The 27,482-nt window shown below is 38.4% G+C and overlaps 1 protein-coding gene across 1 annotated transcript in view; it reads left to right on the top strand.

Moving 5' to 3' along the window:
* The window catches only part of atp1a2a (ATPase Na+/K+ transporting subunit alpha 2a), a 51,423-nt gene extending 25,662 nt beyond the window's left edge, over nucleotides 1-25,761 (top strand). Inside the window, exons 12-24 of the mRNA XM_026150625.1 lie at nucleotides 86-165; nucleotides 1,715-1,824; nucleotides 2,862-3,037; nucleotides 6,341-6,477; nucleotides 8,348-8,498; nucleotides 9,297-9,465; nucleotides 10,279-10,433; nucleotides 14,031-14,154; nucleotides 17,526-17,671; nucleotides 17,771-17,901; nucleotides 18,170-18,271; nucleotides 18,485-18,576; nucleotides 25,382-25,761. Coding sequence (XP_026006410.1) covers nucleotides 86-165; nucleotides 1,715-1,824; nucleotides 2,862-3,037; nucleotides 6,341-6,477; nucleotides 8,348-8,498; nucleotides 9,297-9,465; nucleotides 10,279-10,433; nucleotides 14,031-14,154; nucleotides 17,526-17,671; nucleotides 17,771-17,901; nucleotides 18,170-18,271; nucleotides 18,485-18,576; nucleotides 25,382-25,410 — 1,602 coding nt within the window. The 3' untranslated portion in view covers nucleotides 25,411-25,761. The remainder of the gene's footprint in view (nucleotides 1-85; nucleotides 166-1,714; nucleotides 1,825-2,861; nucleotides 3,038-6,340; nucleotides 6,478-8,347; nucleotides 8,499-9,296; nucleotides 9,466-10,278; nucleotides 10,434-14,030; nucleotides 14,155-17,525; nucleotides 17,672-17,770; nucleotides 17,902-18,169; nucleotides 18,272-18,484; nucleotides 18,577-25,381) is intronic.
* Nucleotides 25,762-27,482: the final 1,721 nt, after the last annotated feature.

A 27,482-nucleotide genomic window follows, 5' to 3' on the forward strand; every position in this document is an offset into this window, starting at 1 on the left:
AATCCACAATGAACCGCATGTGTGTATTGTTTTTAAAGCAAATCCCACAGTGTCCTCACATTTCCTCCTGTGCGTTTTCTTCTAGCTCTCTATCCATGAAGCGGAGGACAATCCCGCTGGTCATATTCTGGTCATGAAGGGAGCTCCCGAAAGAATCCTGGACAGGTTGGTTAATCAATAATGGATCGATTATATGTCTCAGTAGGAAAATAGCACAAAATTTGACTCGTTTTTCATTTAATGTTTCCTGTTGCTTTGTGGTTGCGGTAAAAAAAGACTCTATCCAGGCTGTTAATTTTCTATATATTGCTTTGTTACTGTCAGGGAAAAGATTAAAATCCAGCAACATAATAAAACTGGTTGTTTTTATCTTTTTTTCATAGGCTTTGTTTAAAATATGGCAGCAATATCCTTTAATTTGTCTTTATTCATGCATAATATTTACAAGTGGGAACAGGTTAAGAAAACTTAACATTTATGCACCCGCATGATTGGGATTCATTTTGGCACTGTTTAACAGTCTGATGGATGCTCCACTGTTAGAGGCGGCAGGGCGCAGAGTCACTAGAGGTGGGCGGTAGATGACCAGGGGAAAAATGTGAAGTTAAACTTACCTGAAAGAACATTTTTTTTTATTCTATCATGTTGACATTTATTTTACTAAAATTAAACTTATTTTTTCCCTTAAAAAAAAAAAAGATGATAGTTGTTTTAAAAAACAGTATGACTTGGGGTGGAAAAAGTTATTGCACTTTAACAGCTACTTTTGCAGCAAAAGTTCTACCCGGGGGTAAGTACTAACTACGAAAGTCCCCGGGGAGCTGCATACTTTCAAAGCCTTCTTTCTGCTTGCATTCGCACTGCTAATGGGAACTCTAACGTGATGTAATAGCTGGCCAGCGGTTGGTAATGCAACATCACCTCTTGTTGTGGTCCTTTGTTTTCTTGTAATCCTGTTTGAGCAGCTTCATTTTCTTTCTGCATTGCTTCACTGTGTGGTGGATGCCTTGTAGCAAGTTGAAGGGAATTGATTTTTTTATTTTTATTTTTTAACGTTTGCCTCTGACAAGTCAAAATCTTGTTGCATTTCCTTCTTTTCATATAGGCACAATAAAGCCTGGATGCCACTGTCAGTTTACTTCTTTGTGTTATTTTCTCCACTTTACGGTTAATAAGAGTTGTTGTATGAGAGTATTGTTTTACCATGGTTTTAAGGGTTTTTTTCATGTGAGCTGTCAGTTCCCTTTTATGCTGAGAAAGTATCTACTTTTAAAAGAAGCAAACAAAACAAAACAAAACAAAACCCTCAAAGCAGAGTTGTGAACTACAGGGGTCTCCAGTTTATGCTGTACAGCCACAGAAAAAAAGAGGGCACTACATGTCAAAGTTTGGATTGTGAATAACTTCCTGCTGTCCACATCTCTGCCTAATAATAAGATTAAGCGCTCCTCCAGTGTGCATATACTTTGTATGTAACAGTGGTGCAAAAACAAACCCAACTCAGTGCTGACATGAATATTGAATTTAGAATAAAGCCACAGTAAAGCTGTTGTTGGCTGATAAAAAAACAACTTATCCCTTTAAAGGCGCAAATCTTTTTTGACACCACATATCACATTGTCCATATAGCTGGAGCTCATCCTGCTTATGTAATACAAGCACGCTGATTATTGTAAGCACCGTAGTTCTAAATTTATTATTCATTGTTTTACAGATGCAGCACCATTATGGTACAAGGCCAGGAGGAGCCTATGGATGAAATGTGGAGAGATGCTTTCCAAAGTGCCTACCTGGAGCTGGGTGGACTGGGAGAAAGGGTGCTTGGTACGTTTATCTAGTGGCACCAAATAAAAGCAGTCTGCTTGGGAATAGGTGGAGAGGAGAAGCAGTTGGACACAGCACTTACTTTTTATAATCGCCTTGGTACACAGGGTAGTTTGCCCTAATGTCCCCATAAAGGTAAAGAATGCTTGCACTGCAAGTTTTTGGCTCTTGCCTTGGATTGGAGCTGACACAGAGCAAACACTTATAACCAATGTTACACAAAATATTAGAAACATTTGTTTGCAGCGTTTTAAGGAGTATCAGGTGAAAATTGAGCAGTAAAATGCAGCACATTTTGGGTTAAAAAAAATCAGTACTGGAAGTTCAGCTTTCGGTGTTTCTAAAGTGTTCGGCATTCTGACTCTGTAAATGTCATCATTTTGACAACCAAGGAGAAAACTTACCTGGCATCTTTTAAAAAGTGCCATAGGTAATAATTATGTGCTATCATCATTTTGTTAGAGTAGGCGTCACAACAGTGGAATATGGAATGGTGCCATTTTAGAGTGAAACTCCTGAAATTGTGTAAATTAGTGTGTCTCAGTTATGCCTTAGGTGATGATGATGGGTCGGGTGCTTCTCCCGTTTTAGACTGAGTGTGGTGTTTCATCCAAAGTATCTCACTTTGGGCGATTGGAGAGAGAGATATATGATGGAAGCGATGTGTATCATGAATTAATAAAAATGCCCGATTCAATTTGTGTTGCAAATCTGCGACTTCTGAATCTGAATAAGCATATGGAAATGTACAGGATCACTGCAACCAGATGTATTTTCTGAGGGTGTATTTCATATATAAATCTTACTCACATTTCCTTAACGAGCTTAACTGTAAATAGCAACAGTAACAGTAAAGTCCACCATCAAAAATCAGTATTGCTTATTGTTATATGTTTCCTGGGGGTCGTAAAAAACAAGCGTCTTTTTAAAGTTAAAAATATGTTTCTCTCTTGTTTTTTCAGTAGCTGTAGTGTACTTTGAGATTTCATTTCAGTCTGTTATGAACAATCACCTCACTGATCTCTCTCCTCTTCCAGGCTTCTGCCACTTGAATCTATCGTCATCTCAGTTCCCTCGAGGATTCACCTTCGACTGCGACGACACGAACTTCCCCACTATGCAGCTCTGCTTCCTGGGTCTCATCTCCATGATTGATCCTCCGCGTGCCGCTGTGCCTGACGCAGTGGGTAAATGCCGCTCTGCTGGCATCAAGGTAACACTTTCTGCAGATTCATTTATAGTGCTTCCTGATACTCCTTTCCCTCTGGCTTCATTCATCAAGCTTTTTAGAGAGGGGATTTGCATGTCAAATATCTTTTCAAATCACATAGTGAAGTCCAAATGACAACTGATCACTTCTCAGGACCATGACAGATCATGACCAATGGACAAATTAGTTCAGGCATGGCACAAAGTCAAGCTCAGCTGCAATCCCAACAGATCAGCTGATGTCAGTGTGGGCTGGCATTGACATCAGACTTTTTGCCAGAAGGCTCAGCTAGCCTTCTGGCAAAACCCACACGGGAATGCTATTTTAAGCTGCTGTAAGCTGTCGGAAATGTTCTGCATCTGCAAGCGACTTTGCAGTCCACCTTTATCCCAGGTCCTGCTTTCATGTGTACTGTACATGACTTATTCATTGTCATATGTGTTGCAAGTGATGCCTGTTCTCTGCTATAGTCATACTGCTGATCTCCCCACTTTATGCTTTCCACATAGCTTGTGTAGAGGTCACAGAACAGCAGGCTGCTAAATATATTTCACTGCAGATGGAAAAACCCATCTTCCTTTGACTATGAGTATAGATGAAAATGCTTATGGCATGTTTTGCATAAACACTTTGAAGGCTGGCTGAAGTACCCGAACAGTTTTAGAGTTTGCTCGGTAGTTTATCAGAGCTACTGTTGCAGGTGTGGCTATCTTCGGGTAAGAAGTGACAGACAGTTTTACGAATAAATTATGGCTTTGGGATGAAGAATTCAAAATAATTGGCAAATTGAATTGTTGGCGTTAAAATAAAAAGCATGGAAGGCGATAAAGAATGAGCTGAATATATTCTGATAGCAATTTGTAAAAAGAATCCATTTAGCTAAATGCAGATTCAGTGATTTACTGCAAATTGTCATTATATGTTAATCGACTCCAAATACACAGAGCAGATTTCTTTTTTTTTTTCGTCAGAAAAGTAATAAGCCAGGCCGCAGGAAGGTTAAACAACTTCCAGCAGAGATAAAAATGGATAATGAGGAGAATGAGGCATTCTAACTCAGGGGAACAACTACAAATATGGGGAAAGGATTTTGCATGTTTAATTTCAGGTACAGTAGTTATCACGCTTCTTTTTGAAAGACAACCTGTAATTGGCTTAAAAGTGAACTAGAGGCAGAAGTGACTGAAAATGCTGCTGTATTTATTTTTGTAGAAAACAGCTGGAAAGTTTGTGTTAAAAACATATCTGATAAAAAGTTTAAAACTCAAATGTTTGTGAAGGTTCTCAGTCATCCAAATCATCGTAGTCTAAGGAGCTTGGAAAGAAAAGCGTCTGGGCTTCTTTAAGTTGCTTGAAGACGTTTCACCTCTCATCCGAGAAGCTTCTTCAGTTCTAAGGGTCAATTGGTGGGGAGTCCCAGATTTAAGATCTGTGGGAGTTTCCCCCAAAGAGGGACAATGGACACCCTGGTGATCCTCTACCTAATCACACAAGCCAAGGTGTGAAAACGGGTGTGGGTCACAATCAACCAAGGTTTCAGGTGAGCTCATTGCGAAACATGGCCCCACCCTATCATGCGATTTCCTGAGGTCAGATGGCCCAGGATGTGAGTGGGCGTTAAGATGCCTTGGAAGGGATCTCAGTACTCGATTATAGATGGCAGACAGTTGGTGTCGTAAGCCACTGCCTCTGTTCTAAGATGGTCGTTCACAGTGGACCTAGATGGCTTCTTTCACTCCTCTTTCAAACCATCTGTCTTCTCTGTCCAAAATGTGAACATTGGCATCCTTGAAAGAGTGACCTTTGACCTTAAGATGCAGATGGACAGCCGAGTCTTGTTCCGTGGAGGTGGCCTTTCTTTAAAACTCCCCGTTTCATGACAGTTTTAGTTGAATATATAAACTTTGTTTTGACTGATGCATTAGGACATGTATTAAGCTATATCTCTGTTTTAGTGCCTCTAAAACATATAAATCTAGTTATAGTTTACATTATGGATTGCAGTGTAAGATTTTCACTTTTGCTCTTTATCAAAATAGTTTAAACCTACAGGAAATGATCCCATTTCTAAACAATTTCTACAAATAAATACTCGAAAATATAGTAGCTTTAAAATGATCCAGGGAAATATAATTTTTGTAGCTGTACAGTTGGGTGATTTTGTAGTTTGTAGTTTTGCCTCTTTACCACACCACAATGGATTTTAAATCAAACAATCAAGATGGGATTGTGAAGTACCTCTGAAATTGGGGTACTTTGTATAAAAATGACTGTATTTCCTAAACAGTTAATGTAACACTTTTGGTCAAACCCCTTGAGTTAAAGTTGAAAGTCTGCACTTTAAACGCATCTTGATTATTTGATTTGAAATCCACTTTGGTGGCTTACAGAGGTAAAACTACAAAACAAGACCCGTTTCTTTAAATACTTTTAGCTGGATGTTAAATTTTCATTATGCTGTGTAATCACAATATGTGTGATGTTTAATGTACCTTCATGCAGCCTGTATATGTGCTGCTGAAAGCTTTGGTGGTGACGGTAAAGTAATGAAGCAGATGTTAAAAAATAAGCTAAATGTACTATATGAACAGTACATATGGTTATAGATCCTAATATTTCCCACATTTCCTTTATAGCAGGCTATATATATCCAAGTTAAATGTATACTTATATATACTTCGCTTTTTTATTAGTTTTATAACTTTCCTTTTCAACAGCTTCTCATCAGGGAACTGATTATTTTCCACTGGGTGACTTTGAAAGAACAGAAAATAATCTCCATTATGCAGTATGTTCTTTTGTCACTTCTGTAATGAAATGAAAAGTGGGCTTCTTAGCAAAGTCTGCATCTGTCAGTTACTTGTTATTGGAAGATTACAAAGGATTGGATGATACTCGAACTAAACAATAGACGAAAATACGGTGCCTAAAACCAGCATAAGAATTGTTACCTTCTGCAGGTGCAGCTGGGGATTGGCGAAAGTGGATGAATTTCAGTACACATCACCAACTTCTGTAGTTTCTTTTACCCAAAGACAAAGATTTGATGGATTATTTGTAAAATCATACTATTTTGCCTATAAGAAAGCATCACATTTAAGATTTAATAAATTTACTGTACGATTTGAACCTTTAACCCCTGATAACCCCACTTCCTCCCAGTTTAACTACACAGCACATCTGGATGAGTTATGTGCCTGTAGAGCCTATACTAAACTGTAGCTTAGGAATGCTCTGATACATGGCATACAGATGAGATACAGTCAGGCTTCATGTGACTTATGGGATCCTTCTGTCCACGGTCAGGTGATCATGGTTACCGGGGACCACCCAATCACAGCCAAGGCCATTGCTAAGGGTGTAGGAATCATCTCTGAGGGAAACGAAACGGTTGAGGACATCGCTGAGAGACTAAACATCCCTCTGAGCCAAGTTAACCCCAGGTGTGTGTGCACGTGTATAAAGGGAGAGTCTGACTGCGTGCTTTAGCTTCTAATAGTGTCTGTGCGACTGTGAGAGTGTTTCAGTTTGTGAACTATGTTGTGTCTTCTGGATGTGTTGTGCATATAAAGTGGAAGCAGTTGATTTAAATTTAAATTAAAAAAAAAAAAAAAGGATACCAGTCGCATATCTTTCCATTCAAAAGCGTATTATAAAGATCAGAATCAGAAGAAACAACTTTGTTACATGTCTCAAGGTAATAAAATCTGCCTACTAGGACCTCTGAAGGTCACTAAGGTTAAAAGAAAACCTCTTTAATGGAGCAGAGTCAGACAGCCTCTCTACTTGTAAGATTATGCTTAAAGATTTAGATAAAGCTTATATTTAGGGCTGGATTAGATGCAAGCTGCTCGGGGCTTCCCATCATGTGCTGAGCATTTCTTCTTCGCTCACCTTTTTTCATCCTTTATGTGTTTGTACACCACTCTACTCCTTAGTTATTATTCATCTCTGGCTCTCTTCCACAGTGTGACATTTGTCCTCACCCCCAACCAGTCACAGCCGATGGTTCTGATTCTGCCAGAGGTTTCTTCCTGTTAAAAGGGAGATTTTCCTTCCCGCTGTTCTCAAGTGCTTACTCACAATGGTTCCTCTGACTGTTGGAGTTTTCCGTCCATTATTGTCAGGTCTTTACTTTACAATATGAAGTACCCTTCGACGATTGCTGTTGTGATTTGACACTATATAAGCTGAATTGGGATGAATCTAACTGAATTGTCTGAAGGATGTACAAAGTAAACAGAAATAACGAGGGACAAGATTCTTGATAACAGAAACACTCTGGATCCCTTTATAGTCTTCACAGTTTTGTTTCTATTCCAAGGTCTTCAGTCCAGTTGTTTGAGTAGACTTTGGTTACAAGCAATCAAATAGTCTGTGTAACATGGAGAGCACTAATAATAATAATAATAATAATAATAACTTTATTTGTATAGCAATTTTCAAAACACAGTTACAAAGTGCTTCACAGTTTGAATAAAAGCCACACACTGAAGATAAGTGTACATGTTAAAACATACAGACACATAATCAACCACACGGTTTTCCAGCATACACACATACATGCAAATAGTTCCAAACTACGGCTGAAAATAAAAGGGATAAATTAAGGGAAACCTAACCTATAAAAAATAGTTCTCAGCAATTCTTTTTTAAAATAAATAACAGCGTGAATAGGAGGATTTCAACAGATAAGCAAGGGCTACCTTCTCACAGCAATATAACTTTTTGCAACATTATTATTATTGTTGTTATTATTATTATTATTATTATAGTTGTTGTTGTTGTTGTTGTTGTTGTTATTATTATTACTATTATTATTATTTCATTCATCTGCATTCATAAACAATGTGCTCTGGACAGAAATGGAAACCTTGAACTGCAGCCATTTCCCACCATATGATAATCAGCAGTGTAGTAGATGGGTTTTGAAATAATAATATAGTGCAGAAAATCCTGATGACAGTAATAAGTAAGCATGTACTTGGAGACTCCAGGAGGTTGAATTACTTCCCCAATAATTTATTTTCCGTATAATACAAAACAGCACATATTCATCATTAGACTTTTATTTTTGTGTAGATTAGACAAAGGAAATAAAATGCATTAATGAGCAAGCTTTGGATTGGCTGCTTGGCTAATTGTCTTACTTTCAGACATATCTCCCAAATGCCAAACTGTTCCTTTAAGACACAGAGCATGGAAATGTATGTTTCCCGCTGCTGCATTTGTGTGGTTGCCTGACAATGACAGACTTGAGGGAAATGTCATTACCACCCTCTGCATAATTGTACCTGCTTGTGTGTTTCCCAGGGATGCCAAGGCGTGTGTGGTGCATGGCTCTGACCTAAAGGAGATGAGCTCTGAGTACCTGGACGACCTGCTGAGGAACCACACTGAGATAGTGTTCGCCCGAACCTCTCCACAGCAAAAGCTCATCATTGTTGAAGGCTGCCAGAGACAGGTCAAGGGTCACACATGTGTGTCTGTGTGAGTGAGAGACAGAGTGTGTGTGCAAATGTGTGATTGAGTCTTTTTGAGAGCTTAAAGCTGAATTGCAGTGTGTGACGTTTTATATAGATGAATGCAGGCATTTGGGTGTTTGTGATAAAGACTGAATGAATGCTTGAATGTGCCTGTTTATTTTTAAGTGTGGAGGTATGGTTCTGTACAGGTGTGTGTGTGTGTGTGTGTGTGTGTGTGTGTGTGTGTGTGTGTGTGTGTGTGTGTGTGTGTGTGTGTGTGTGTGTGTGTGTGTGTGTGTGTCTTCCTGCCATTTAATACTGAATGCAATTGTCTGTATGTGTGTTTGTGTACTTGAGCTGTTTTTAGTGCAGGTGGTTGAATGAATGAATGCTGGCTTTTGTCCTCATGCTCATTTAAGTGTGTGCTCCTACAATGGAGGCCTGTTTGTGTGTTTGAGCATGTGATTAACTTTATGTTAAACTCATATTAAACCCTATATATGTGCCTTAAATTAAATGCTGAGCTTTTATGTACAAAACTTTAAAATTATGTGTGCGTGCACTTATTCACATCCCCATATATTGAGGTCATGCTACAATTCACCCTGGCTCACTCACTCTCACTCCTCGTGACTGAATGACTGCAACTCAATTCCATTTTTCATTTAATCTCCCCAGAGCTGCTTTGAAAAGACATTATTAAGACAGAAGGGGCGGAGGGGGGAGAAAGGCTTTAAATCACGGTACTTATCTTTTTCCTCTTGACACTTTTTGTTCGCCGGTCCTTGTGGGTACAGGGGGCGATCGTGGCTGTGACAGGCGATGGCGTAAACGACTCTCCGGCACTGAAGAAAGCCGACATCGGCGTTGCCATGGGGATCGCCGGTTCTGATGTGTCCAAGCAGGCGGCTGATATGATCCTGCTGGACGACAACTTCGCCTCCATCGTCACCGGAGTGGAGGAGGGTGAGTGTGGGGGAAAGGCAGGGTGTCAGAATGGAGGCATAAAAGGAGAAAATTATAGAGGAGGAAACAAAGAGGGAAAAATAAAACATTGGGGGAAAAAGTGAGTCAGTGAAATAAAGGGATCAAGAATTTGAAGGGAAAAAAAAGAAAGCTCACAGAAAGCTCTTTTGTCATTTAACACTAGAGACCAGAGATTTTCTATTTTGAATGAATAGCAGTTTATATGTGAAGAAGTCTGGTTGATTTCACAGAGTTTATGCTGCGACTAGAGTCAGACCTCAGTCAAAAAATTAACTCTCAAGTAATTTAGCATTTTTTTTTTTAACGTTGACTTGAACACAATACAATTTTTAAACAGATAAAATTAACTAGAATAATTTAAAAAGACTTTACTCAGCACTATGTGGGTGCCGCGGTGAAAGGACTCTGAGAAGTTTGAGTTAAGATTAGAAAAAAAATGAGTTTAATGGAAATGGAAATGTTAAAATGTGATGTATTAATAAAGAACATTCGGCGACCCGAAGGACGGATTTTGACCTACAATTTTCTCAGGAATACTCGTAATTTGACATGCCTTTGCTCTCAAACATTTGACTTGAGATTTAACCTTAGATTTGCTTTGAGAGACTGATATTTAATTTAGCTATGGGTGTTTAATATGGTCTTAGATTTTAAAAAATCCATTTGTATTGTGGATATGCTGATGAAGGGGTCGGAGTGACCTTCATTTAAGTAAGAAAATTCACTCGGCCTTGACCCACCTTAAATCAACCATCGACACTTTTTTCTTTCTTGCTTTTTTAATCGCTGCAGGTCGTCTCATCTTTGACAACTTGAAGAAGTCCATTGCGTACACATTAACCAGCAACATTCCAGAGATCTCGCCTTTCCTCCTCTTCATCATTGCGAGTGTTCCTCTTCCTCTGGGAACGGTCACCATCCTCTGCATTGACCTGGGCACAGATATGGTGAGCACTGAGGAAACAAACTGAAATATCTCTTTGCAATAATACCTCAAATAATTTCCTTGACCAACTTTTTTTTAGCCAGAAGCCAAACAAAATTTTCCAAGCATCACTGCACAGTCTTAAAAATGTTATTTTAAAGACTTCAGAGATGTAATTTTCAATTTTGATTGTGTAATACTTCTTAAATAGTGTGCAGTGTTTATCTGAAGTGTGTCTGGACTCTTGACAGCACTAATACTTTATAAAAGTAACTCTTTCTGGCTTCATGGTTTTATCTCATCACTATATTTGTCTTTTCTCAACTTAACTGCTTTAGGATTAACATCACTCATTTGGACTCAATCAAATATTTCTCCTTCCTCTCCAGTTAACTATGCTAAGCAGCTGCAAGTGAGTGACTTCATGACAAATTCATAATCTTATTGCATCAGCCCAAAGATAATGTGAGTGTGAAGTGTGAGTCATAGATGAAAATCTAGTGCCTAAAGCCAGTCATAAAACTTATTTCTTATAGGCAACAGTTTCACTGATTCTTTTGCCCTTTTTCAGGCACGATCAGTTATTGATTGAATCATCAGCCTTGAGTTGAACATTTTTGCTGTTGCCATTTCATCTTACAATGCACCAGCTGCACATGCTCCCTTTATGAGGACTTTAGGCAGACTCACAAGAACTATAACAGAAATAACTATATGGCTGTGGTTTCAACAGATGTAACAGTATTATTGCTGCTTTGCAAATGAGTTGTGGATCTATACATGCAGTGGTTTATGACTGACAAGCTCAGTCACATGCTCATTTGCTAACACATTGTCAATCACAAGTCACTAGCCAGTGAATATGTCTCATATAATCCTGTTCCAACAGTATTGATAACCACGGTTAAAATGAATATAATGTATTATTTGATTTGACCTGAAACTAGTGACTTAGCCCATAAACTCATCATGGCTGATTTTCTGAGGTCATGGCTACTTTCCCAAAGACTTCTATAAGAGAAAGTCTTTTTGCAACCAGTCGCACATTGTTGACCACTTAAAAAAAACAACAACAGGAAAAAAACACTTCTGCTTTGGCTTCAATTTTCAGCCCTGGAAGCTGTGTCCATCTTCGACACTGTCTATGCTAACTAGCATAAGCGCAAAGCTAATTAGCATATCTTGACATATTACACCTAAACAAAGCAATTTATCACACACATTATTCATCCCACATGTACACATGCTGTTTACACCAATACAAAATGTGCTCACAATGAAAAATGGTTAAACTGTGTATTTCACCAGAAAGCTTTGGCTATATATCATTAGTGTCCCTGCATTCAGCGACATAAATGAAGCAATCCCACAATTCACCTGCCATAGCTGTAACATAATCGTCATTTGTTTGTCTTTTTTACATTGTTGATGATCAATCAATCAATGCAATCAAATTCTCTAGTAGTATTGTAGTAGGATTCAGTGCTCAGACCAATATGTGACTCATGAGAGCTCCAAAACAATTTCAGTTTCGGTTTCAGGGCTTTTACCCCAATACTTGTTCTTGATCCCCAAGTAGAATGGCAGCTTTATTGCAAGACTTGTTTTTTTTTTTTTAAATATTTGTACAACAATTGTGAAACAAACTTAAATTGTCAAGTCCTACATGTTATATACCTATGTTTGTGTTTGAAATACTGCTGTTTATTCAACTTTTACCATTTCTGCATAGAACCTTTAGAACTCATAACGCTGCATAATATTTTAGATAAATCTTTATTTATTGAGTTGTGAGCTTTCACCTTCTAAATGCGGGCTAATTTTAATGATTTGTCTTCAAGAGAAGGTGCTAATTATTAGCATGCTGCATAGCTACCGGCAAGCTAAAGGTGACATTAACGAAAATGGCACTAATACTGGTGTCAAATATGAATGCCTGAAGGTAAAAAGAAAAATGTTTGGTTTCATTTGCTCTTTCATTTGGGGGGAAGAAATTCGCTTTTGCCTCACCGTCGACGTCCATTTGTTCATGTAGAACAAAGACCGAGTGACACTTGCATACAGATTTACATTTCACAGCTCTAGTATTTCCAGATGCCAGTCTCTCCTTTGTATTTCTAGCACCAAAAAGAAAAAAAATAGAGGGTTGCTGGCACACTGCTTGCCTGAGGGGCGTAATCCATCATTACAACAAAAAAGAATCACACAATGAATATATTCAGAAAGACTTGTTCAGTTGTGTCCATTATTTTAACTTTAATTTTTCCTGCTCTCACCCAGGAGCCATTAGAGTGCCCCCGAAACTGGCTGTTATACAATGTTTTTCACGTAATCAGGTACATACATTAGAAACAGTCTCCCACTGCCAAGAAACATTTTTCCCCCACAGGTTAAAAATAAAGAGGAACAGCTTGCTAACATTGTTAATAAAGCAGTTCAGACCTATTTTACTTGGGTGACATCAAAATTGAACTTCTTTGGTTTCCTAGCAGCAGAACAGATTTGTTCCTGTTGACAAATATTTACTCAGCTGTCTCAGATCACAGACATACTGCATTCTTTATTGGTTGAATTTCTCTTTTAAGATGACATGACTGAAGTTTTTTTTTTTTTTTTTTTTTAAAACACACAAATTTGTTCACCTGTTTTGCATATAAAAAAACCCCTTCCCTTTCAAAGTAACATGTCTTCCTGTATCCAGTAACTGCTGGTGGAATGAACAGCTGGATGTGAGCTTTGAAGAGTAGGACTAGCCAAAAAAAAGTACTCGAGAAGTGTTTATTGTACAGTACAAAAGTGCAGATTTCCAATGGTGGTAAAGCTGTTAACAGCTTGTTAACAGCGACGTTCCACTCCAAGCTACAGGCTGGAGGGCTCTGCTGAGATTTAGGAGTGACAATCAGCACTTGGAGTCTGCTAGGATTATTTTTAGCAAGAACTACCATCCAGAAATGGATGCTTATCAAAGCAAGATGTAGCACACTTAAGAATGCTTCAACACTGAGACTTAGTTTTTACACATGTACTTTCAAAGGTGCAAAAAAAAAACCCCAAAAAAACAACACAACCTCTGTCTACACATCCCTCTCTCCAGCTCTATCCTCTTCTTTCTTCACTGCTGCAGTGGGTCAAGGGAGTGTAACACCAAAACAAAGTGGATTTGTACACCACAGAGCATGCGCTCAGTTTCACACAATGCCAAGTCCACACCTCAAAGCTCTCCTAAGACCCAAAGATTCCTGCCCTAAGTCACACATATTGCTCTGTTGCTTACCTGGTAAAACCAGCCAATATACGATCTTTATTACAGGGACCTTTCTAGCCTCCTGTTTTATGAATGTCTTGAAATTCACTATCCGTCTCTCTCCTCTTGTCTCTTCTCCCCTCCTCCCTCTCTGTCACTGTCGTTACTTCTTTTTTTCCCTCCCTCCCTGTCATTTCTCTCCCTTTTCTCCCTCTACTCAGTGATTGAGTGATTATATTAACAGTCTAGTCTTCCCTGTGTCTGGCATTGTCATCATGCCTTTGTACAGATGCCACAAAGACAAATTCCTGCACATTCATCGTACAGGGAGCTTAAGCCGAGGTCGTTCTGTTCTGTTCCTCCGTTACCCTCCAGGTTCCAGCTATCTCCCTGGCCTATGAGACAGCAGAGAGCGACATTATGAAAAGACAACCAAGAAACCCCAAAACAGACAAGCTGGTCAACGAACGCCTCATCAGCATGGCATACGGACAAATAGGTTTGGCCTCTTGTCATCTTTCAGCACTGCAGCTCGTAAACCTGAATCACTGTGACAGGCCTCTTCTTGTGAAGTTTCAGCGATAATAAACATCAAAGGCATATAAACATTAAATACTGACATTTATCAGAATTTTTGGCATTTCTAACTGGCTTTGTAAATGTGTAGGCACATACAGTAAAGGAAAATAGATCCAGAGGTGAGCAGATAGTCCCACAATTTCACTCTAATTGTTGTGACATTTCGAGCAAATTGAGAGCAGAGAGTGCAACTTTTTTTCTGCTTAATCTTGGTCGTGTTCCAGTTGTTGGAGCCTCACTTCAATGCATGCTTTTTCATCTTTGGTTTTATATGGTTTGGGAATAGCGAAAAATCAAAGACTGACCTCATTTTATAGGCTGTTAAATAGGTCAAACTATGACAGGGCCTCACTGGATGACATGCAATCTTAAAATTGAACATGCTCTAAACAGCCGGTAACTCATGAACTCCCATAATGTGTGCAAGATAAACACTGCTGGGGCAAAATGTTTGCAGGGCTCAACAAATCACATTTACAAACCACTGCTGTGACATCACAGCCACAAGTCCTGAAAAACCTACTGATGATGTGATCCTGAGTGACACTTAGTGAATGCAACAGCAGCACAAACCACCGCCAGTGAGGAAAAAAGTTAAAACGGGTGCAACCAGCTTCTTGTCACTGACATGATGTCATAAAAACCTTAAACATAAACACTGACCTGGCAAAGAGTTTTAATGTAACAGATTCATGAACACGGTAATTAATAACCATTGTCTTAATCCATAATCAGTCATTTTTGTCACGGTCTGGCTGGGGCAGACCGTATGTGTTGCAGAGGAGGACTCAAACGCAGACCAAAACGTAGTGTGGATAAACAAAACAAGCCGTTTATTGAGGCTAGCAATGAGGGTAAAAATAATCGGGCATCGGTGAAAACTAAACAATAACCTAAACTGGGTGAACTAATAACAAAACATGAAAAAGCTTAACCATAGTGAACTGACATGGGTACCTGGGGATGAGACATGGATGAGCAGACGACCTGACAATGGCATGCAGAAAACAAAGGGCTTAAATACATACATGAGGTGATCAGGGGAGGTGGAGACACATGGGGGAAACAGCTGACAGACATAAACCTAATGACAGGACCAGGAGAGGAAAGCTAAATACAATAAACAAAGAACACATGACATTGTCAGAATAAAACAGGAAATACTAAAACTAAAACATGACAACACAACTTAACAGACCTAATATGTGATGAATAAATACAAAACCCCAAAACATAGAAAACCCAGGAACAATAACTGGCTAAACTAAAGGCAGATAGGAAATAACACAAACTAAATCACATAACAAAATGAGACAAATACAAACATGAACTCAGAGCGCTGGGTCAGAGACCCAGCCTGTGACAATTTTGAAGGTTTGGTGTAAGTGGAGTTTTTATGCTCTGCAGTAAGATGTCCATCCTGCTGAAAATGTTACGCCTACTCTGACAAAACGAATTTGGCAACATCAAATTAAAAGTCACTAACACCTATTATGGCAGTACTCAGCTGTCTGGAGCTATTTACCTTTAAAAAAATAATGTCACAGAGGAAAGAGGGATGAAAATACATTAATCTATTTTCCCTGACAAACACTAATGGATTGAGCTACTATAGACTCAAAATATGCACTTTGTAGGGATATAAGTCAGTATATATTGTCCAGGTTTAAGTTTAATCCCTTGGCCTGCCTGTTAATTCAAAAATACATGTGGAAAATTGTTATGGCACACAAGTTACACAGTTGCCATGCATGTTCAAAATGTATTTGCTGATGGTGTAGGTAGACTTTGCATTTGTCATCTTGAAATGCCACATCAGTTTGCTTTACAGGATTGCACTTTCCTACAACATTTGCTGGAAATGAGTAGGTGTTTCAGTATTAATAATAAGAAATAATAGGAAGTATATTAACATTTAATTAATTAAAAAAAGTTATAGATTAACTGTAACTGCTGCAAGACAGGTACAGAAGATAAAGTAAACACACAAAATAAGCAGCCTGATGAAACCAACACATACTGTTGTGGTCACAAGTTCAAATACACTCATCACTGGCATGGACGTTGCTTTAACCTCCTAAGACCTGAACTCTTTCATGGCATGCATTTTTAATTTCTATTTGCTATTTGGACTGAGTGGGACCTGATGAATGTAAAAACAAAGAATTGTCTTTTTACCTGATGTAGTTTCTGAGAAGAGGATATCAGGCCCTAGTAGAGCAAAATTTAGTATTGTGGTCTAGACAGCTCAAAATGTGATGTCCACATATGTAGACACCAGGTCCTATGAGGTTAAATGTGGGCTTCTAATTATTTTTTTAGTTGTTCTTTTTCCAGGGTGGAATTATTTTACATCTTTAATGACTTTAAAAAGCAGAAATTAGTGCACATGTTTGAAGTTATTTCGGATTTTTCTCTAATCCACACAAGTAAACAGGTTCACCAACCAATTTAAATGAATCTTCTCTCCCTTAGATTGGTTTAATATTCAGCCAGAATCATGCCAAAATGCATCTAGTTGTGGTGCAACTTCCCAAGAGACATTTAATCAGGTATTAGTGGGGGTATGTCCACCCTGATCCTGTATGTGTGTTTATATATATAAATATATCCATCCATTCTCTGCCAATTATCCTTTATCAGGGGGCTGGAGCCTATCCCAGCTGTCTTAGGGCAAGAGGCAGGGTACACACTGGACAGTTTGCCAGTCTGTCACAGGGCTAACACAAGCAACACAGACCACCATTCACATTCACACCTATGGGCAATTTAGAGTTTCCAGTTAACTTATCCCCACTAACTGCATGTCTTTGGACTGTGGGAGGAAGCCGGGGAGAACATGCAAACCAGACTGCTGGTGGAATTGAACTCAGGACCTTCTTGCTGTGCAACAGTGCTAACCACCATGCTGCCACTGTGCTGCCCCTAGATTTAAATAAATCATTAAAAACAAGCTACCACAAAATCCAAGCCATGTATAAACTTCTCACCACAAATCTATTTGGAAAATGATTTTTGCATTAACTAATTAACACTAACAGAATATTTACTGTGTTTTAAATGGGACAGTGATAAATCAATATCGCTTTCCTCTCTGAAATAACTTAAAATATTATTTTTCTCTACAGTATAATACCACTTATTAGAAAAGTTACAAAGTTACAAAACCATTGTTGGACCTTATGAACCTTTGAAATGTAACAGCTATAAAATGTTACATTATTTTTTAGATCATCTAAATGAGTTTTTGCATTGCTGTCTTATGAATGGGCTTTCATATTTGTAATCCAGGTATGATCCAAGCTTTGGCTGGTTTTTTCACCTACTTTGTAATATTGGCTGAAAACGGCTTCCTCCCAAGAAACCTAGTAGGCATCCGCATCGACTGGGATGACCGTGAAGTCAATGACCTGGAGGACAGCTTTGGGCAACAGTGGGTAAGGAATGGAGACTGACACTCGCCAACATGACCTGAATGAATAAATGAATGTTTCCACTCTCGCGCATGAGTAATACAATGTGTTTCATCCTGGCAGACCTATGAACAGAGAAAGATTGTGGAATTTACCTGCCACACAGCCTTCTTCACCAGCATTGTGGTCGTCCAGTGGGCTGATCTCATCATCTGTAAGACAAGGAGGAACTCCCTCTTTCAGCAGGGGATGACGTAAGTGAGTGGGGTGTGAAGTAAGGGAGGTGGAAGAAAGGAAAAGAGTGCTGATGGAAGGAGGAACTGAAGCATGTAGAATCGATGCATAAATGCGGGTAGTCAGAAAGGTACTCTTATTCTTCAAAATGAAAAATGATTTTGGCTCTTTTTTTTGAGGCTTCTAATACTGGGACCATATCGTCACTGCTATTTTAATGTTCTGTACTTTAAAAACCTGTATAAACCTTTTCTTTTCTCTGATGTGCACCTTTTTTCTGCCTAACAGGAACAGGATTTTGATCTTTGGCCTGTTTGTTGAAACAGCTCTGGCTGCCTTCCTCTCCTACTGCCCTGGAATGGACGTTGCCTTGCGCATGTACCCCCTGAAGTATGCTCTGCATATGCATATCTCCACTGAACTGAAAAATAACCTCTTAAAGACCTAATAGGCTGCCATTAGCCTGTCACTCTGGACTTTAAATGTAGTCTGTGATCTTCTTATACACCATGTTGTTATCCTTAATATTCAAAAATAGCTGCAATGAATTTAACAATTTGCACTCCGCCTGTGAGTCACCACATCTTCCTTTTTCCCCCTCAGGATCCTTTGGTGGTTCTGTGGCATACCATACAGTCTTCTCATCTTCATTTACGATGAGGTCCGTAAATTTATTCTGCGGAGGCAACCAGGAGGTAAGCAGTTATTAAGAGAGAACCATGATTAAAAGATTTTTTAAGCTTATTTATCTTCTTAATAAGCTAGAATAATAATCAAGTGATGGTGCAGTATAGCAGTTGAAACCCCTATCTCAACCACCACATGTGCCAAACTTTTAAAAGCTTTCCTTCTACCTTGTGTAACTCGCTCAGCCTTCTGTCCTTGTAAAAATAAACACCATAAAAGAGAAGACTGTCCAGTCCTTTAAGGACACATTGATTGACAGTGTTGCCACAGCTCTGCTCTGTTGAGCTCACCTAAAGCATCCCAGCAAGCATTTGACAGATGGTGACTTGTAGAAGAAGATTGAGTTCAATGTCATTCCAAACAAGCACAAGGTATTTATATATATATATATATATATATATATATATATATATATATAAAAGCACCTTGAAGTGGTGTGGACTGAGATTAAAAATAAAAGTACAGGTAGCCAACAGTGTCGAGTATAGCGCATGTACAGCAAAGCAAGTAAGCTTTAGTGTTTTTGGTGTAATATTAAAAGCATAGTTTATTTCTGACAACTTCTTACACTTGCAAATGCAGGCTTCACAGTCCATCACTGCAGTTCTTCTGGTTCATCCGGTTTCTCCTGTGATTCATGGGTTTGAGAGCAATATCTTTCACCACTGGAGGCAGCTGTCTTTTTGAACTCTCACAATTCATGTGACTTCATGTAAATTTAGTAATTAACCAAGTTTTCCTGACAGATTTTAATATTATTGTTATTTTTTTACACGTATTGTTAAACATCATTCAGAAGCTTTGCTTTTTCCACAAATAGTCCTTCATGCCCAGTATTTAGTAAAGCGGCTGAAATCTGTCAGCCATCCAGCAGAATGCAAACCAGTCAATGCTGAACAATTCTCCAGCTTTCAAAAATGCAGACTCTGCAACACTTCATTGATTATTGTCTTCCAGTTTTGATTTCTCACAAAATAGCAAGTAAATGCAGCGCTTTCTGGCAGTTTGCTCTGTCATTGAAATCTAACGTGATCTGATACTCGGGCCAAGTTTTCAGTCAAAGCTGATCCAGGAAGGATTAAGATCATGCATTACTGCTTAGAATTTTGAGTTCACTTAATGTCTCTGTTTTGAAATATCCATTTTAGAAATGAAACAGCCCATTGAAAAACCCATTTTCATCACCGATTACTTCTGTGCTCCATTGTGATGTCTGAGGTTTCTCAGGTTAAAAAGTTAAATGATTATTCATCATAGAAAAAAGCCTTTTCTAATTACCTTAGCACACTTGAAAAAGAATTGCTCTGCTGATTAAAAAGAGGAAACAAACTGACTACTTGAGTGTTTGGAGCATCAGCCTTTGTTGGTTTGATTATTGTTTGGAGAAAAAAGCCACAAAAAGTATTTTCTTCTGAAACTCATCAGTGTTCTTATTGAAATAAACGAGTGCTATTACATTAAATAAACTGCTAAATAATTAAATATGTTTAAATAATGCCTGTACAAACAAAGCTAACATAACAGAAAGAGAACTGAGCGACTGTGGTTCACAGCTGAGCACGAGCCAGACTGTTGTGGTTTGTTAAGGATGTAGTAGGCACTGTTATATGGAAACTCCAGAATTTGCACATGGTTTTAATTGCTTAGAAAAGGAATATTAGTGTATTTTCATTTAGGATTTTTTTGTAGTTTGTTTAACCGGTGCAACAGTTTCTGCTGTCATGAACAAATGGGTATTATATTATTATAATGGAAAACAGAATTCAATGATAATTAACAACCAATCGATCACAAACTAATTTCTAAATGGCCCAAACTTTTGATGGGTAATACATTTTATAAATAAATGTCTAATTATTCCCAAAAATGAAAACCATTCCTCTGTGCTAAATGCTGCTGTATGAAAACATCTGTGACCCCTTTTTTATACATCTGCAAAAATATATAATGTCACTCAAGAAGAGAGCACACGGTTAAACAAACAGGACAACAATATTAGACTCGGCTATTTATTTATTGAGAGAAACTATGCAGTATTACACATCTGTAAGTATGTGAACCTCTAGCAGTTAATTAGATGTTAAAAATCAGGTGTGAGGGTCCATCCATCCGCTTCCGCTTATCCTTTTCAGGGTCGCGGGGGGCGCTGGAGCCTATCCCAGCTGTCATAGGGCGAAAGGCGGGGTACACCCTGAACAGGTCGCCAGTCTGTCGCAGGGCCAACACACAGAGACAGACAACCATTCACACTCACATTCACACCTAGTGGCAATTTGGATTATCCAATTAACCTATCCCCACAAGCTGCATGTCTTTGGACGGTGGGAGGAAGCCGGAGTACCCGGAGAGAACCCACGCAAACACGGGGAGAACATGCAAACTCCACACAGAAAGACCCCGGCCTGATGGTGGAATTGAACTCCAGACCTTCTTGCTGTGAGGCAACAGTGCTAACCACTGTGCCACCGTGCTGCCCCTAGGTGTGAGGGTGTGATGTTTTAATGAGCCTAAAGAACAGGGATCTGTTAAAGTCTTATCTTTGGAGGACATGATTTTCAGAGTGTATCGTTACTACAACATATTATACTTCTGAGAACTTTCACAGAATCTTTGTCAATGCTCATCACCATATTTAAAGAGTCTGCACTTCACCAATCCACAGTCATGCATACTGTTCATGACTGATGTTCAACAGTCTGGCAGGTAACAAATGAACCAGAGGAAACTGATCATCTAAAGATCTCTCTCACACTGTCTAATATCCATGTTTGTCCACTATCAAAATACTGAACAATGGCTTGCATTGCAGGGCTTCAAGGAGACAGAGACAAGCCTGAATGATATTTGAACTCGAGCTGGATGATAAAAGGATAAAGACAGTTATTCCAAATTACCTTTTCGTCAAAAGAAGCATTGGACATGGTCAATGTAAAGGCAACGCTAATCATTCTAGCCATGTTTTGATAGACAACCGATTGACAGGCCAGTGACAACAAGAAGAGTTATATGTCTTATCAGTCCCCTGGTTGGAATAGAGTTAAAGCAACATCAGGTTAAGACACACACAGCGTAAGAGGAGCCACTGACAGCTGCACATGTGCTAATGTTTGGGCTACTGTAGCCATACACATCAGTACATTAGGAGTGTGAGTAAGATGAAAAGACAAAATGACAACATAAAATTTTAACGAAGCATTGCTAAACATGACAGCGCATCGAACACAGCCCGAGGCTCAAAAGATGAGAACACCGTTGAAATGTTCAGTAGTGTGGAAAGATTTCTGGCTATTTAAAGTTGCACAGATGCACAGAAGAATGTTTGCAAAACCCACAGCTGAATGTTTACCTGCACAATGCAAGACTTTACAGTACCAGACACTTTCTCTTGTACCATGCCCAGTGACGAAAAACAAAGAGACACTGATGCAACAGTTTACTTTGTTGTAAAATATGTGATGTAATGTAAACAGAGCCAAAAATGTCAGATTTAAGTGAATGATTCAAGTAACTGACCCTCGTTACCGAGTCCCTGACCATTTCCCTTAGACGGCACTTTTCCAGCTGCGCGTGGAGTGTAAAGAGACAGGAGAACATCTGAGTCACACTTTGCTACAACATCAGATTTGTGGTCAAGTCACATATCTGATCCATATAAGAGCCTCACTGCCCTCTTCACTGAGTCAGAACTGCACTTCTTGTGCTTTTTAAAGAATTAATTAATTATTAATTGATATGTTGTCGTGAAGCATAAGTGGATCACAATTGAGTGATCCCTTTCACAGGCCGGTGTACTGTATGGCAGTTAAGAAACCAAATCCAGCAACTTCAGTTTAAAGGTTAAATCTATATAAAAGAAACGATACCGTGTGGGTTCCCTGATATATGATTTTGTCCTTCGTGGAGGACATGAGATTTTTAAGACAGCGATCATTTATGCAATCTATACGAGTCCTGCTGTGCTGTAAATAGGACATCCCGACGAATGAGGACATCCCACATTTGTGGGGGTTGAGCTGAGACAGCACATGGATTTTTTTTCCCAAAATGATGGGAACTGCAGCTTCCAATTTTATGACCATAAAATTAGGTGATAATAATTTTGCAGATATTATGTTTCCATTACTAAAAATCAAACTGCTTCTTGAGATCTTCTTTGAGAGTCAAAGATTTAATACGATTTCAGAAAGGTAGAGTAATTTTATGGCTTCTGAAACAAATTTTAGCCAGTGGACAAAAGGACTTATCACATTGCATTTTCAACCTTTGTCCATACTTCAGGAAGCAAAGGGCAGAGTGAAGCAGAAAGGAATTTTCTCAAAATTGTGGCAGGGGTGGTCAGTCTTATTGCTGTCAGGGGTATGAGGTGGAAGAAGGCCAGACATTAGAGCAGAGGGGTGAAAGGTCAGAGGAAGACATATCAGCATTTGAGGAGCCTGTGCAGCAACAATGTGATGGTACTCACCCATAATAAGAAGTGTTGTATCATGTAGGGCTCTGAAGTTTTCAGGTATTACAAATTTCTAGAAGCCTTTTCAGCTGAGAAGCTGAACATTTTTTACACACTTTTACCCTGTTGATTTACATTAATTATTAATTGATTAATAATATATATCCTAAAAGTATATATAATATAAGCATATATAATATATATGCTAACTCTACATTTCCTGCCTTTTTCACTTTAATTTCAACCATACTGAAACTACTGCCAAGAGAGTTGGACCTCTGATTACATCAAACAGTGAAGAGCAAACCAGGTCTTAGACTAAAAGATGTCAGAAGACACAAACCAGAAGGAAGTGGTTTTAAGTTTTAATGCTGAAGGTAGCATTAAAATGTAACGCATTCTGGAGCTGAAAACATTCTTCAGCATATCTGTGTTCATGACATAACTTGGATAACCTAGGATCCAACTTTACTGGTTCCTAGTTATAGACAATTCAATAAGTTGAGATAGATTCTTGGAGATTGGCCAGTCGATCAGAGTAACAAATGATCTTAACGTCCGATCAGGGGGCAAAGACTAAAGCTCTCTTGAAGGTGATATCTCCTTAAAAAATGCAACCTTCTGCCTCAATCTGATGAAATCATGAAAAGATTATTCGCTTCACAGGCAGTCGAGAAACCAAATCCCACAACTTCAGAGCCCTAGCTTACGCAATACTCCTCATCCATAATGAACTTTGGGTGTCATCATTTTGACCCTGCTCAGGCTCCTCAAACGCTGGTATGTCCTCCTCTGAGCTTTCACCTTCCAGCTCTCATGTCTGGCCTTCCTCCACCTCCTTTCCTGACAGCACTCAGTATGACTCCACTTGTACAAATCTGAGTAAAATCCTTTCTGCCTCGCTCAGCACTCTGTCATATCATGCATGATCACTGCTCTTGTCATGGGTTACATGACCTAATGATCCAGGTTTAGGTGAGAATTAGGTGTGCAGAGTAGAGTTAACTAAATAAAAAAAAAAAAAAGTATAAGAAAGTATTTGCTAAAATAATGTTTTAGTGTTCATTAATGTTTCCTTCATGAAATGTTTTAATATTCACAAAATGAAAAACATTGTACCGGAAAATCCACACAAAGAATGGAAACGATATCCTTACTTATTCCCGCAGAAGATAAAACAAAAAAAATAATATAAATAATATTTTTTGTATCCATCGTTTCCTGTTTTTTATCTTCAGAAAGAATTATGGACCTATGTTATTTATTTTAAAAAGTACATATATTGTGATCTATCGATATATCTGACTGATATAAAAAAAACTTTCCATGTCACCCAGCCTTAATTTGAATACATTCACAGTAAAGTCAAGAACACAAATCTCAAAAGAAAAGTGCATAAAGCCAGAAAACAACTCGTAGCACAAAAATATTTCTACTGAGGAATGGTAGTGGAAGAATACAGTTAATGTTTTGCAATAGTCGAGTCAAAGTCCAAACCTTTATGTTGTAGAAATTGTGGAATAGCCCGAAGCAAGCAGTTTGTGTGAGAGAACCCAAAGTTTTGTGTTTGCAATACTGAAATGGACTAAATTCCTCGAAGCCAGTGTGCAGAATTGATCACCTTTTACTGCATATTTATACGTGCATTTATTGCTGCACAAAAGTGTCACATAGGATGCTGAAAACAGAGGTTCAGGTGCCATTCACAGATCTGTAATACTGACTATTTTTTCCTCAAAATGTTAAGGACCAAGTAATATTATTGTGTAATATAATTCATGTTGTTTTGTTTTTCTTCCTTTAGCAAAACTGGATATTTTAGGATATGTTTATACAAAAATATGGAAAATTCCAAAGGGTTCACAACCTATTGTTGCAATTGCAGTATATAGTGTGCAGAGCTGATCGCAGCCTATTCATGTTCATATGTAAAACTTAAACCAGGAAACTTAAACCTGTACCACACAACCAGAGCCAGCTGAAAATTATTAGAAAGGAAATTAAAGCAGGCTGATGAAGACTCTTGAGATATGTAATGAAGATTATGCAGATGATACGGGCACCTTACAATGGCTCAAAATCTGTTCACTGCCACTGCCTTACAGCAGATGAGGGGCAAGACACGGGGAGACAAATACAATTTATCGTGACAGTTCATCATTTCTGTTAATCTGTGTGTCACGGACGGCTGATCAAAGTCTTAGAGTTATAAGGGGATTCATTTGGAAATGTACGGAGACAAAGGCAATGAGATGAATACAAATAGAGCGATACAAAAGGATATTATGAAAAATGCTCGCCTGTCATTTTGTTCCCTGACACTTTCTCTCTTTGTCTTTCTGCCTCTCTCTCTTCATCTCTTCCAGGCTGGGTGGAGCAGGAGACATATTATTAACATTCAGAAAATGTCAGTTTGAGGTCTGTGTGTGTGTGTGTGCATGTGTATGCATAGATGTGTTTGTTTGCGCTCATGAGTGTAAAACTGTGCGTGCGTGTCTGTCAGTTGTAATATTGCATGGATCAGTTCACAAATCTGATTATCAGAAAAATACTGCTGAAAATAGGCTTTTGAGTTTTCTCTTTTTTTCTCTTTATCAGAAAACATTTCCAGCAGAGTGATAGTAATGTAAACCTTTGTGCCTTACACAAGCTGCTACTAAAGTGATGTACTGTGGCCCGTTTGGCTGGAAGGGAGTATCAGATGTTGTTTGTGTTAAATTTGACAAATAAAATGTATTCCAAAGTATGTCTGCCCATCATTTAAACATTACTCACCTATCTGTATTGTTCCCTATTGCAAAGTCATATAAGCAACTTGATTTTGATGTGCCATCCCTCTGAACATTGCTGAAGACCCCAAGGACAGTCATCTCCAAACATGCTGAGCATCTGCAGGTTATGAAGGAACAAGCCAACAAGACCCAAAGTATTTTCTGCCAGGTTATCTCTTTTGTCTGTTGGAATACACAATCTGTACAATATTACACAGATGTTTTTAATGTCCTGGCTGATTTGTGTGTGACAGGAGGTAATTGGGAATATCTAGAAGAGCTTTTGGGCATCACTAACTTTATTATTATTATTATTATTATTATTATTTGTATTTATGAGTGTGGAGTGGATGGAGCTCCCATTTTACAATACTTGTTCCATGCATCCATTTTACTTGACAGAAGACATGACTGGTGGGCTAGTTTATTCTTGCAATTGATGAATGGGAGGATATTCCAATAATGATCTTCTTGAAAAAATATTCCTTTATCTTTTTGACTTCTCTTGGGCTCTCTAAGCTAGTTGGTGCAGCCAGACAAAATAGGCATGGAAAAAAAATTATTCAGACAGATTTCACACACTAAGTAGTTGTGTTTCTCCTCTAAAAATCAGACTTAAACCGCAATCATCACCAGACATGAAAAAGGAAATGAATCTGATATTTTCTTTCAGCAGCAAAAATCAAATCTGTGCAGATTTGATTTAGGAAAGTTGTTCCCCCAGTGGATAAAAATACTCTGTGTTTCACCCACGGAAGCAAAGGATTGAAAGGAATAAAAAAAATATGTCGGAATTTTTCTGAAAACAAAGACTCAGTGTTTGCATGTTGCTGTCATGTTACAGAAAGAAAAACAACCAAATCCTAACAAGGAAGTGTTATAAAAGAGTAGCTCCTTAGTGTAGTAGGTTATGCATTTGCCTAAAAAGCAAAAGCTCCCAAGTTCAGCCTCAGGAGAAAACATAAATCCCTTTGGGACTGTGTCAGGAAGGGCATCTGGGTTGCTGCAATTATTTTAAACTAAAAACCACAGAGCTATGTACAAATACTTCCATCAGTCCATTTTGTCAAGTGGACTGTGCCTATACTAACTGACATCGGGTGAGATTGAGAGGTAGGACACAGGTTATGGCAGGTGACAGGTTGTGTACAAGGGTACCAAAGAGGCAGACAACAACGCTCACATTCACTTACAGATGCTGATAACTGTCTTTGGACAGTGGGAGGTAGTCGGAGCACCCAGAGGAAATCACTTGTAAATCAAGAAGTAAACTCTAAAAAATGTAACCTAATTTTACAGTTTACTTAGACAGTCACATTTCCTTTTCATTACATTTTTATATTGATTTGATTTCCATTAGCATACTGATTTACCTATGTTTTAATAAAATAAAATAAAGTGTCAGTGAGTATTTTATTTTTGTCTAAATTTCTTGTGTTTAACATGAAGTTCATAAAAGTGAAGGAAACAGACATTTTTTTTGTTATTTTAGTATTTTAAAGTACAAATTGATTTCAGCCTTAAAATGGTGAATAAATGTGGGATTTCGTTTAAAGTTGGATGCATTTTGCTGCAAAGAGGTTCCAGATAAAAAAAAATTTTCAACAGTAAAACAGACATTTTCTGTAAAATAACCGAATTATTACACGTCACCTTCAACATTACGCCATGCCTTACAGCACTCAGACAGTTCAAA

Source organism: Astatotilapia calliptera, chromosome 18, assembly GCF_900246225.1.
Source record: "Astatotilapia calliptera chromosome 18, fAstCal1.2, whole genome shotgun sequence".
NCBI classification, from domain to species: Eukaryota; Metazoa; Chordata; class Actinopteri; order Cichliformes; family Cichlidae; genus Astatotilapia; species Astatotilapia calliptera.